The 12,355-nt window shown below is 52.2% G+C and overlaps 2 protein-coding genes across 2 annotated transcripts in view; both read left to right on the forward strand.

The window, feature by feature from the left end:
• LOC112407131 (protein Shroom2-like) overlaps positions 1–10,829 on the forward strand; it is a 131,329-nt gene extending 120,500 nt beyond the window's left edge. The window contains exon 7 of the mRNA XM_024756307.1: positions 10,755–10,829. Coding sequence (XP_024612075.1) covers positions 10,755–10,829 — 75 coding nt within the window. The remainder of the gene's footprint in view (positions 1–10,754) is intronic.
• Positions 10,830–11,091: 262 nt separating this feature from the next.
• The window catches only part of LOC112407115 (protein Shroom2-like), a 15,823-nt gene continuing 14,559 nt past the window's right edge, over positions 11,092–12,355 (forward strand). Inside the window, exon 1 of the mRNA XM_024756291.1 lies at positions 11,092–11,277. Within this exon, the coding sequence (XP_024612059.1) occupies positions 11,186–11,277 (92 nt within the window). The 5' untranslated portion in view covers positions 11,092–11,185. The remainder of the gene's footprint in view (positions 11,278–12,355) is intronic.

Consider the following 12,355-nt stretch of genomic DNA (forward strand, 5'->3'; position numbering starts at 1 on the left):
AATGGTAGACAAGACAGAAGTGGGTGCTGTCAGTCTAGCCAAGAGGACTGATATTAAATTAAAATAATACAGACACGTCAAGTACAGTTTAGGGACAAAGCCATAGAGATTAAACCCTTACGGGGGTTTACGAGCAGAAAGGCTTATCTTTGGCAATAGGCCGGGGAAGCGCTTGATCGCAAAAAGGTTTCCCTTCATTTGGATCTTAAAGAATAGGAACGGCGTCCCCGCGGCAGAAAAGGGAGCCCCAACTGTGTGGGGCGGGGAAGGGCCTTTGTCCAAAGTGTATGTGCAGGAACGGGGGTGACTGGCGAGTGGCAGGTGGTTTGGGGCGGACGTGAGGGAACCTGGCAGATCAAAGCGGGCAGGCTGGCCTTGATTTGGGTGGGAGGGCGGGAAATTTTAGGGGGAGAGAATTAAGCATATCTGCCTTCCCTGCTAACTGTAATTAAGATGTGTGCGTGTCTGTAAAATTGAAGTAGAGGAGACAGGAGGATTGGACATGCCCATCACCGGTCATCTATCACACAGGACGCTTGAACATTCCGGAAACGTCACCACGAGATGGCTTTGCTTTCAGAAAATGTAACTTGTGAATGTTGTAAATGGAGTCACGCTCTAATGTGTTGAAATGGGGTGTTTCCCCCTTATAACTGCAATACGGTTTGACTTGTAGTTTGAATCCTTCACATCTGCTGCAGGCAGTCGGCCATCTTTGCAGACAAGAGTGCTGAGTAACTTACAAGGATTTCAGGCAATGACTGCCATAGAGCGAAAGGAAGCTTTCTTAGGCAGTGGAATTGTATTTAGGCTTGGTTGTGGTGGTGAACGCACAGCCCTGCACATTTACCCAAACTCGTCCAACGGGTACACCTCGAATCAGTGAATTTTATGGTATGTAATTGATACCTTGATAAAAGTGGGATGGGCTGTGGAGAAAAATGCAAGTGGAAATGTTATGGAATGTGAAAACCTCCTACATCCATAGCTACCTGTCTGGGAAATCAAACGTGCATTTTTAAAACAGCGAAGTGGCTCAGAAGAGCGTGTACCTGTCAGGGACAAGAATTAAGGTGAACGCAAATTCATAAGTTGTTTGTTACCTAGGCCCTAACATTTTTAGCTGTTTCGTTTTCATCAACTGTAGATCACACTTAATAAAAAATGACACAGGCTAAATAAAAATGACACAACTTAGATGTTCCTAAAACGGTTACTAAGGTAAATGTCTGCCGTAATAAAATAGTATTCATCACGGTGACTGTCCAGACCTGATTTTTCTTCTAACTCTTATGACTTTGTTTTTGTCATTTTGGGTTATTATTATTATTTTTTTGGCTGCTCTGTGCAGCTTGCAGGATCTTAGTTCCCCAACTAGGGATTGAACCTGGAGCCGTGGCAGTGAAAGTGCAGAGTCCTAACCCCTGGGCCACCACAGAATTCCCCTCCCCACCCTTTTTTGTGGACCGTCACGACTTTGAATGACAGTTTGTGGAGGTGCCCTTGGTTCACAGGTGGACGGTCACGAGGGACCATTGCTCCTACCAGCAGCTCAAAAGGAGGGGGGCGCAGAAAAGTAATTAAAATCGTTGTTTTAAAAAAACTCCCCAGATGCTCCCCCATGTAAATGATATCCCTTCCCTAGCATTCTTGTCATAGCCTGCAGGGTGCGTATCAAAGTGAGCACTGACATGTGTTTGCATTTTGCAAAAATTACTGTCTTCCTTGATTTCTAGACCAGGGCTCAGCAAACTACAGCCCAAGCGCCCAATCCCCTGGGCCAGGGTTTGGGAAGCCTGTCCTGGTGCACGACTGTGGGTTGGTCCCTGCAGGCTTGGTACCAAGGGGTATCTCATCGTTTTGTGTTTTTTTTTCAGATGATGATGATCTAGTTGGGGAGAGACATGCCACGCCAAGGATGAAAACTTCAGGAGTAGCTTTTAATACCCAAAGTGGATAGAAAAGTGAGAGAGAAGGAAGTTGGGAAGGGAGGTCCCATAAAGCACAGCTTCCTACCACTGGCGTGACATCCAGATTGCCTGGGAGGTGTTCTGTCAGACACAGATTTGCAGGCAAGCATTTCCTCCCCGGTCCCTACCTCCATCTGCCCAGGCCTGGCTTTCTGATGGAGTAAGTCTGAGGAGAGCTTAGATTCGTGTGTCTAAAACCATCATCTACATTCTTCAGAACAGTCTCGACAGGAGTTGGAGGGGGGGTTGGTTTGAAGAAATAAGATTGGCTGTGAGTACAAAATGATTGTCGGATACTTGGGGATTGCCTGTATAACCTCTCTCACACATTCAGTGGAAATTTTCTTACCTAAAAAACTTTAGGACTTCCCTCGTGGCACAGTGGTTTCAGAATCCGCCTGCCGGGCAGGGGACAGGGGTTTGATCCCTGGTCCGGGAAGATCCCACATGCCGCGGAGACACTAAGCCCGTGCACCACAACTACTGAGCCTGTGCTCTCTAGAGCCCGAGAGCCACAACTGTCGAGTCCACGTGCCACAACTACTGAAGCCCGTGTGCCTAGACCCCACACTCCGCAACAAGAGAAACCACCGCGATGAGAAGCCCGCGCACCACAACGAAGAGTAGCTGCCGCCTGCCGCAACTCAAGAAAGCCCACATGCAGCAACGAAGACCCAGTGCAGCCATGAATAGACAGATAGATAGATAGATAGCTTGCTTTAAAACCAAAAAATAAAACTAAAAATGTTGCCCGGCTCTCCGCAGTAAGGGCAGGGGTGGTTCTGGGTGGGAGGGAAGGGCAAGGGCTTGTGTATCTGCAGCAATCTGTTTTTTCTTCTTTCTGGAAACTTTGGAAAGGAGCACGGAAAGGGTGACTTTATTCCTGGGAGGGTAGTAAAGCCTCTGATGTTTGTTGCAGTTTGCTCTGTTCTTTTCTGTGGGTTTGGGATACTTTGTTTTTGCGGTACGCGGGCCTCTCACTGTTGCGGCCTCTCCCGTCGCGGAGCACAGGCTCCAGACGCGCAGGCTCAGCGGCCGTGGCTCACGGGCCCAGCCGCTCCGCGGCACGTGGGATCGTCCAGGACCGGGGCACGAACCCGCATCCCCCGCATCGACAGGCGGACTCTCAACCACTGCGCCACCAGGGAAGCCCTGGGATACTTTTTAATGTATGCACTTAGCTCTCTAGACAGCCTGGTTTACTATCAAACAGGATACAGTAGTCTCCTGTGGACGTAGCAGGGGCTGTAGGGTCAAAGGCAGATGGAGCTTCTTTTGACTGTCTCCCTTGCCTGTGGTTTGCGTTTTGTTCCGTGCTTCAGGTGCCTTCTGGTCAGCTGTTGGTTGACCGGTGCTGAGTGTGTGGGACCGGCTTGGCTGCCTTTTGTGTGCAGCTGAGCCGAGGGGTCTGAGTGCCCATCTGAAGAGGTAGCAGCTCCGCACTGGGACTGTGAGGTCACTGTGGATCCCTGAGGACCCTCTTCTGTCCTCCAGCTTCACAAGACAGATCGTGTCCCGCCTGATTGCCGAGTCAGCTTACGGCACACACTCAAATTGTCACCTATGACAGGTGGCCCAGCATTGCCGATGGCCAGCCCCGCCTCTCCAGGCATCTTAATCCAATCAGTTTGGCCAGTTGTAAGAAAATTTCAGATCGGTGTCAGGCTTGCCCAAAAGACTGTGTGTAATGTATGTTTTTAGCAAAGCAAGTAAGAGAAAGGCAGAAGAAAACTTGGCTAAAAAAAATCACGTGAAAATAGCATTTTTATTCCGTTAGTCTATGGTGATATGATTCTATTCTTCCGAAAAATAATTTCGCAACAGAAACCGGTCTGGAGCTTTGATTGGCAGAGGGGATTTGCCTGATTTCTGTCAAAACAAAAACAAAACTTCCAAGGGTCACATCTTGGGACGAAGAATGAAGGTCTCTAGCGACAGAAGTAAGAAAGGCCTGGAATAGATTCTCGAAACGTGTTCTGAAAACGTAGCGTTGGATACTTGAGGGGCTGTCCCAGGTGATCATCTCTGGATCCAGGTGTTCTCTGTTACTGGAAACCAGCCATCTGTGCCTTTACACATTTGGTTTTGGATCATGTGTGAGTGGCGTCTTTTCATCCGTTCTTCCCCACTTAACCACAAATGACATCAGTCTCTCTAATTCGAGTTCTTTCCTCTTACCATCCAAGTTCCTGCAAGCAAAAATAAAACCCAAAGGAAGCAGCAAACCTTTTTATCCATCTGTTAAGACACGGAAGGAGTAACATTTCATCTGGTTTTGTAAAGTAAGTGCTTTCCCCACATGGCATTAGAATCGCGGAAGGGAGAGCCTGCTTGGGGGCTGGTGCAGAGGAAGCTTCCCTGGAGAGGTTGCAGGGAAGAGATGACCGGGGACTTCCCTGGTGGTCCAGTGGTTAGGACTCTGCGCTCTCACTGCCGAGGGCCGGCGTTCAGTCCCTGGTCGGGGAACTAAGGTCCTACAAGCTGCGCCGTGCAGCCAAAAAAAAAAGAAAAATGAGTAAGTGAAGCATGATTCAGGCTACTGTCTTCCCTGAAGGTGGTCCTCCAGGATACACATTGGGAGCTGAACTTGTGGACATGGTCCTCCTGCATTCTCACTGGCATATCTGTGCATTCATTTGGTCAGTGTTGGTTTTGTGCCTGGAAACAGAGAGAAGGACAGTCGGACAGCCTGTGCCCTTGGGGGGCTCCCCATGTGGGAAATGCCAAGGAAAACTGGTGTCTCCTGGGAGAAGAGTGGTAACGCCGTCATTCCAGGGCATCCGTGCTGTTTGAACGGACTCTCATGTGTTTCTGTCCATTGATGAATGGATTGGTTAGTCAACTGGTTGATGGCCTCTCTTGGGTTCCCACGTCTTGCCCCCCATCTCATTTGGCTTGTATGGGGTGCTGTGTAGACAGACGAGCCTGCAGTTCCCCAAGGCGATGGGTGGCTGCTGGGGATTGCTTGGGGGACAGGAAGATCCCTGGCGACACCAGCGGCTCCTTCAGGAGACCTGCACATGGAATGGTGTGGGTGTCCCGTGTCCCCCCAGCCCCCTGGCCCTGTGCTAAGGCCTGGTGGTCCTCCGGCTTCAGACAACCTGAGTGGCGATGCCCGATACATCCCAACACGCCAGTGTCCCTGATAGTTAACAAACAGTTCGACACTTCACAAAATCACCGTGATTCACACCCGCAACCAACAGACGTGCGGTTTCTAGGAACCTGGGACTGTGACTCAAGCCCTTGGTGGAAGCGTGTCTCTGTTGGAAGGCAGCCCCTCGGGTCTCACCAGCAATTTCACTCTGCAGACAGCACAGGCCCCGGACCCTGGGTCTGCAGCACGTTCTCAAGCACACTTCCCGGCGCACCCAGCCGCCCGGTCCATGGCTAACCTTGGTGGCGTGCTGGCCATGTGTACAGTCTAAGTGGTGGTATCCGCTGGAAGCTCTCTCTGTCTCCCCCTCTCTCTGTTGTTGCAATGAGGCAGTTCCACTGCACGGCGTTCTGGTGGTGCCCTTCGTACCCACAGATGCCCCGGGGTGGGTGGGGGGCTGCCGCTGGGATGCCCTTCCCCGCTCGGGGGCCTGTGCTGTGCCGTGATATGGGGAGAAGGTACACAGGGTGTCGGTATCGCAGGGACCTGCTTTGGGGTCTGCTCGGCCGCACGCCGGCCCCTTCCTGGTGGGTGCCAGGTGCAGCATCCGATGGCTGGTAGGAAGCCCACTCCCATCCTTCCACACCAGGGGCTTTGTCTGCCTCTGCCCCCGCCCACAGCGACCCCATGTGGCCTGTGGTTCACCCGGGGAGGTTAGGGAATGAACCTCCATGGGGGCACAGTCACTTGCCCGACGGCACATAGCTAGTAAGTGATTCTGCGCCTGCAAGTGGGTGCCCGAGGGAGCCCCAGTCGGGCGTGGCCTAGTTCTCTCTAGCCGCCTCAGGCCCCAGAGCATGTTAGGAGTAACAGCCTCCAGCCGTAGCTGTGGGCACAAGTCACACTTGGCCGTGCGTCCTCTTCTGATCATTGATTCCAGAAGTACTTAGGAAGGGAGGGAAGGAGCCTGTGTGAGTTAAGTTGTCCAAAGAGTTGGAATTTTTCTCTCCTCTTTGGCGAGGATGATCGCTCACCCTGTTTACAGAGGTGTGCTGACTTAGTGACCCCAGGGAGATCCAGAAACACTTGCTTATGTTGGGAATGTTCACATGCAAGCTCACGTGAACCCTGCTGCCTGCATCTCCGAAAAAAGTGCTTCTTCCCTCCTTACCTTTCTGCCCGGGGACCGAAAGCCACGAATGCATTTGTGCGTGTAACAGACGTCCAGGCCGTGGTGTGACCCAGTGCACGTAGCTAACGATGGCCCGCGAGGCCCTGGAGAAGAAAACCTGGCTCCCTGTCTCCGTCGAGGTGCTCACAGCCCCAGGGTGAGAGTGGAGACCAGTGAGCACTACAGTCATCAGAGAGAGTGACCAGCCCTGTGCTAGGGGCTACCCGGAGGCCGGGAGACCGCAGGGCTGGCGGAGCCGCGGGCCTGTGTGACGGCAGGGCAGCTGTGCGGAAGGTGGGGCGGGAGGGAGCAGAACACTGGCACCCGAGGACACAAGGAGCCCAGCGACGCCACGGGCTCGTCAGGAACAGATGGCATCTGGAAACAGCCACCGCCTCTCAGGGATGCCGCCTGTGCTTAGACACAGGGCTGGCCGTCTCCACACCATGATCAGAAGTGGAGACTTGAGAGCTTCCCTGGTGGCGCAGTGGTTGAGAGCCCGCCTGCCGATGCAGGGGACACGGGTTCGTGCCCCGGTCCGGGAGGATCCCACATGCCGCGGAGCGGCTGGGCCCGTGAGCCATGGCCGCTGAGCCTGCGCGTCCGGAGCCTGTGCTCCACAACGGGAGAGGCCACAACAGTGAGAGGCCCACGTACCAAAAAAAAAAAAAAAACAGTGGAGATTTGAATCAGAGCAGTGTTGACGGGATTTCAAGAGCATTTGATACATAACTTATAAATTGTTTTTTTCTGATTACATTTTTTGGGGCTGTTAACAGTGGTTTGGGTCCTCTCGCAGGGTGTTTGCACTACCGGGCAGTGTTGAAGGTGACCTTTCCTGCGCTCTTCCCCCTTCAGATTAGCTGTGTTTCCCTCTGCAGTCCTGTCGCGGACCTTTCCCCTCCCCGTGTCCTTCACAGCATCCAGTCGGCCTGCTGGGCTCTAGCCCCCGGAGCCGCTGAGAACCTGCCGGCCTGTCCTCCCTGCCCTGGGAGCTGCTCTCTCCTTGGTAACAGGTCCTGAGTGTGTTCCACAGGGGAATGGGCACCCGAAGCCATATATCGCGGCTGCCTTTGCAGTTCTCCTTTGCGCTGCTGACTCCCCGCTCCTGGGTCCACCCAGGAGTGCGTGCAGGGAGATACTTAGTTGCTTACTCGCCCGTGCAGAGTCCTTAACTCATTGTATTTTCTTGGTCTTTACGTCTGGATCTTGCTGTCACCGTTGACTATCCGTGAAGATACAATAGAAGGGGATATACGTGCATACACACAGATACCACACAGACACACGTGCGACACACGTGATATGTAAACACACACACATTATCCATGTTATGTACAAACTAGTCACTTGGAACCTATTAGAAACACAGGCTGGAATATGACCCCAGTAGAACCCGGAATTCCCACCTTTTTTCTTTGTGAGCTGGATTTCCTGAATTCTTACCAGCTGGGACAGTAAGAACCAATTCGTGCTTTTATGGCTTTAACTTTGCAAGTTCGGGAGGAAGCCAAGAAAAAATCAGGGGTGGAGGACAAACTTGGCCCAGAAATTGCCATCTGAGGTTAGATGGGGGGTGGGCCCCAGGGCACTAACTGTGCTCCTGCAATGAGAGGTGACCAGACAGCCCTCACTTAGAGAGTGCCCTCGGGTCCTGCGAAGGCTGCCGCGCTAGTAAGGCAGGAAGGAGCCCGGGGCACCTGAGTCACTGCCCCCGCTCTCAGTGGGGCTTTGCTCCTACGGGTGACCTCTACCTTCTCTGGGTAGATCTTAGCGCGTCCTGTCTAAGGCACTTTGCAGATAGAGTTCCTTTTATTTTTTAAATTTACTTTTGGCTGCATTGTGTCTTCATTGCTGCACGCGGCCTGTCTCTAGTTGTGGCTAGGCGGGGGCGGGGGGGGGGCTACTCTTGGTTGCAGTGCGCGGGCTTCTCATTGCCGTGGCTTCTCTTGTTGTGGAGCACGGGCTCTAGGCGTGCGGATTTCAGTAGTTGTGGCGCAGGGGCTTAGCTGCTCCGCGGCATGTGGGATCTAACCGGACCAGGGCTTGAACCCGTGTCCCCTGCATTGGCAGGTGGATTCTTAACCACTGCGCCACCAGGGAAGTCCCTAGAGTTCCTTTTAAATTAACATATTAAATATGAACCCAGATGGCCCAAGACGCTTAGATTTTAGCAGTAAATTGTAGCTGATTTAACTCTCCGTTTTAATGAGGTGGTGGCTATTTATTTAATAGGTACCAGGTGCTTTCGTGTGGGTCTGTGGATGCTAGAGTTCAAGAGTTTTATAATAAGCAAAAAAGTTCAAGTGTTCCTCAGCTCTTTGAAGTGAAAGATTGGGGAGGCGTTCATGAATTGTCATAAATTAGGTTTTACTGTCTTAAGAGGCACTATAGTTTCAATGGAAGGGAGGCACGAGGTTTGCTTTTCCACGGCAGGCCAGATGAAGTAGTGTGTGACAGGGCATCTGAGCTGTGAGGCACACTTCTCCCACGGTTGTCCATTTGATGACGCCTGAATGCCATTCTGTCTTTTGTAACCAGACAGCTGCTGTGTATTGTTCTCTAAAGCATCCATTACATTGTTTGGGTTATTTTGATAACTTCTAATGTTGTCGATGAAAATAATCAATAAACAATCTATAACAGGAATAGAAAAGAGTTTTATCTGAGCCAAACTGAGGACTACAGCCCAGAGAAGCCTGCTTCCCCGGTTAGTCTGAGGAACTGCTCCCAAGAAGCATGGCGTTCGGTACAGCTTTATGTCTCGTCAAAAACCAAGAACGTTAAACAAGTCAGGAATATACTGCTTCACAGTTTCAAAACGGACCAGCACGTACGCAGCGAGTCAGTGTGGCCTTGGCACCCGGGAGAGGGAGTCTTAGCATTGAAGGAGCGCCCGCATGGGCTTTCCAGGAATGGAAGCAGTTAATCTTTATTTTTAACATGGACATTCTTTACTTGTGGTCAGTGCGCCCTTTTCTTTAATAATTAATGCAGATGTACAGTGTATGTTTGCTAGGCCACAAACAGGCTGTTTAAGTTAGCATAAAATTCAAGTTAACTTATGTGTAAGCCGGAATGACTTCCCCAGACCTCAGTAAGTTAGCATTTCTTTCATCAATGTGTGCCCAATACAGATTAAAAAAATAAACAACACCTAACTTCCCCGAGCTGGGTTAATATTGTCTTAATTTGGAAGCAGAGAACAAACCTGCCCCCTTTTAGGGTCCCAGCAGGTCTGGCTCTCTTCTGTCCTCTTCCAGATGCTGAGCCCTTCCAGCTGCTGTCTCTGGGCTGGAGGTAGTGCCAGTGGGGAGTGTGGCCCCAGCTGGCTGATGGGGGAAGGGAGGGGAGTTGGGGGTGGTCCATGGTCTACTCTCGACCAGCCATTGAACCTGGAAGGGACCTTTCTCCTGAGGACACAGCAAGAGAGACATGCAACGAGCAGTTGACTCTGAGTACAGCTGCCTGGATGGGGTTGGGACATCTGTAATGCCCAGGCCTGGTATCGTGTCCCGGGAGGAGGACACACCTCCAGGGCCCCAAGGGGTTGCCAGGGTGTGGGGAGGAGGTCTTCTATCCCACTTGTTTCGCAGTAGGTTACATCTCTTACTGGCACTTGTGCTCTACCTACTGGGTCTCTGATTGCTGCCCTTTTTAGGGTCTCCTTTAACAGCTCTGAGGGTGTCTTAACAGAGAACAGCTCTTCCTGTGAATGGAAAGGTCAGTCAGAGGCTCATTTTATTAGTCAGGTCGGAAGAGAGTGTGTCAGCGAAAGCAGCAAAGGCATGGCCGGCTGACTTGTTGCGAGTTTGATGGTTATTATAACGCCCACAAGCTTTAGCTTCGGCACAGCTATACGTGCATGTGAAGCATGCCTGCATGTGTTTTGCAGGTGTGTGTGCGTGCGTGCGCGCATGTAAGTACGTTTCAGGGAAAGGTAGAAATGGATACGGATGTGGAAATGGATGGGTATGGAAAGATCAGTGTCGCACTGCAGCTTCCAAAACGAACAGTCTCTGTTTTTCTTATATTTAATAACAGACTACTGATTTTAAAGTTCTTTATCAGTTTACTTGCTGCCTGTCTTAGAAAGTTCTGTCCCTTTGTATATGGCAATTTCCCGAAATAAGCCACATGAAAATATTGTTGCAACATGAAGTAAATATTTCTGAGTGTCACAGTTTGAGGATTTCTACACACATTGTTTTTTTAAATGTTTGTGTGATTATATTTTGCCCCCAAATTGCAGTCTGTGTGTACACGTGTGTGTGTCTGTAACGTGCGTACCTCCTGTCCTGTGGTTTGACACGCCAGCGTACTGGCGAATGTCCAGTGTGTGTTTGGCGTTGATGCCTTGTGTGAGGAATCGCAGCGGGGACAGGCGCAGGCAAACGTATGTGGATTGAATTCTTTAACATGACTGAAGGAGGTTATGGAGACATGGGTGTAGTCCTGTTTGGGGAGAAGATGTTAACTGGAACCGTTGGCTCATTTTTCTTCCTTTCTCCCCTAGACAAGCAGATGCCCCGTGTGCAGAAGACAGTCCAGGAGCGCAGCGGGACCCCCAGCAGCCATCCCAGGTCTCTGAACCAGCTGGCTCCCGGGAAGCTCCCGAGGTGCCTCCGGAGGGCCGTGGCCGGGCGGGGACCCTTCCTTGCGATTACAGATACCCGGAGGAACGCGCGCCCGCGGACCGATGCTCACCTGGGCGCGCCCGGAAGGCCCCGCCCCCTGGCCCCGGAGGTGTGCTTGTGCTCGGACCGCCCGGCCCTTGCCCGCTGCAGCCCCGGCGCCCCGGCGGAGAAGCTGAACGCCGCCTGGCCTGCGGCAGATGGCCCGCGGACTGCGGGGGAGCCGGCCGGACAGCATGTAGACGAGCGCGCAGGCTGGCCCCGGCGGGAGGCGCCACTCCTTTCCAAGTTCCGGCCTTTGCAGACCTCCGCCATGGAGACCTCGCGCTCCCCGTCGCCTCAGTTCGCGCCCCAGAAGCTGACGGACAAACCCCCGCTGCTCGTCCAGGATGATAATTCCACCAGGTAGTGTCTCTGGACGGCGGCCTGAGGCCTTCTTCCCCTCTGCCGGCCCCCTTCCACCGTGGGAGGCTTTCAGCGCTCCTTTCCTGGGCGGTGAACCACTGCCACCTTGCTCCCGGCTCCCCGTCCTGGAGTTTAAGTGGGTCCTGGGGACTGACGTGGGGGAGAACCCACCACTCGAGTGGTCAGCTGGATTGTCAACTTGCTGGGGGCTTTCCTGCCCCACCGGGGGTGAGGGAGGTAAAGGAGGGAGTAGACTGTGCCCTGGTCCTGTTCCCAAGCCCGACAGGTTGATAACTGCGTTACCTACAGGCTTCTGCACAGCGGGGCTGGTTTTCCCAGCTGAGTTCTGTTTGTAATCAAGTTTAACCTAAGCATGAGACCTTCAAGCAAAATCGGTGTTTTTCATGATGTCCAGTGATTCCACATGCCTTTTTTTTCTAGTTCTTTTTATATGAAAAGGCTGAGGTGGTGTGTACCTTTTACTAAAGCAGAGGAAAACTCGATCCCGTCCCATGGTGCTGTTCTCAGAGTTACCGGCCTGGGATTGTCGGTTGTGCCCACTGAGCCATTGGTGAATGCTGTCAGGCAGGGACCAGTCAAGAACTGAGAAATAGAGGGGGTGGGGGGACTTTCTTCTCATTCTCTAGAGCACTGGTTCTCAGCCGGGGGGTGGTGGCATTGCGGCCCCCAGGAGGACACTGGGCCGTGTCTGCAGACGTTTTGGGCGTCACAGCTGCTGGGCGTGGGGCTTGTTCCTCGGCTCCTGGCATCTGTTGGGCGGAGGCCAGGGGTGCCGCTTAGTATCCTACAGTGCCCAGGACGGCCCCCCAGCAAAGAATTCGCTGGCCCTGCGTATCAGTACTGTCTGATATAGTAGCTACCAGTCACATGTGGCCATAGCTATATAAGTTAATGAGAATGAAATGAAACGCGTTGCTCAGTTGTGCCCTCTGGGGCTAGTGGCTACCACCCTGGACAGCCCAGATTATGGCTGATTTCATCATCATGGAAAGTTCTGCTGGATTTCCCCGCTGTAGAGTCTTGAACTTTTTTTTTTTTTTTTTTTTTTTTTTTAAAC

The sequence above is a fragment of the Neophocaena asiaeorientalis genome, unplaced genomic scaffold (assembly GCF_003031525.2).
Source record: "Neophocaena asiaeorientalis asiaeorientalis breed wild unplaced genomic scaffold, Neophocaena_asiaeorientalis_V1.1 scaffold69, whole genome shotgun sequence".
NCBI classification, from domain to species: Eukaryota; Metazoa; Chordata; class Mammalia; order Artiodactyla; family Phocoenidae; genus Neophocaena; species Neophocaena asiaeorientalis.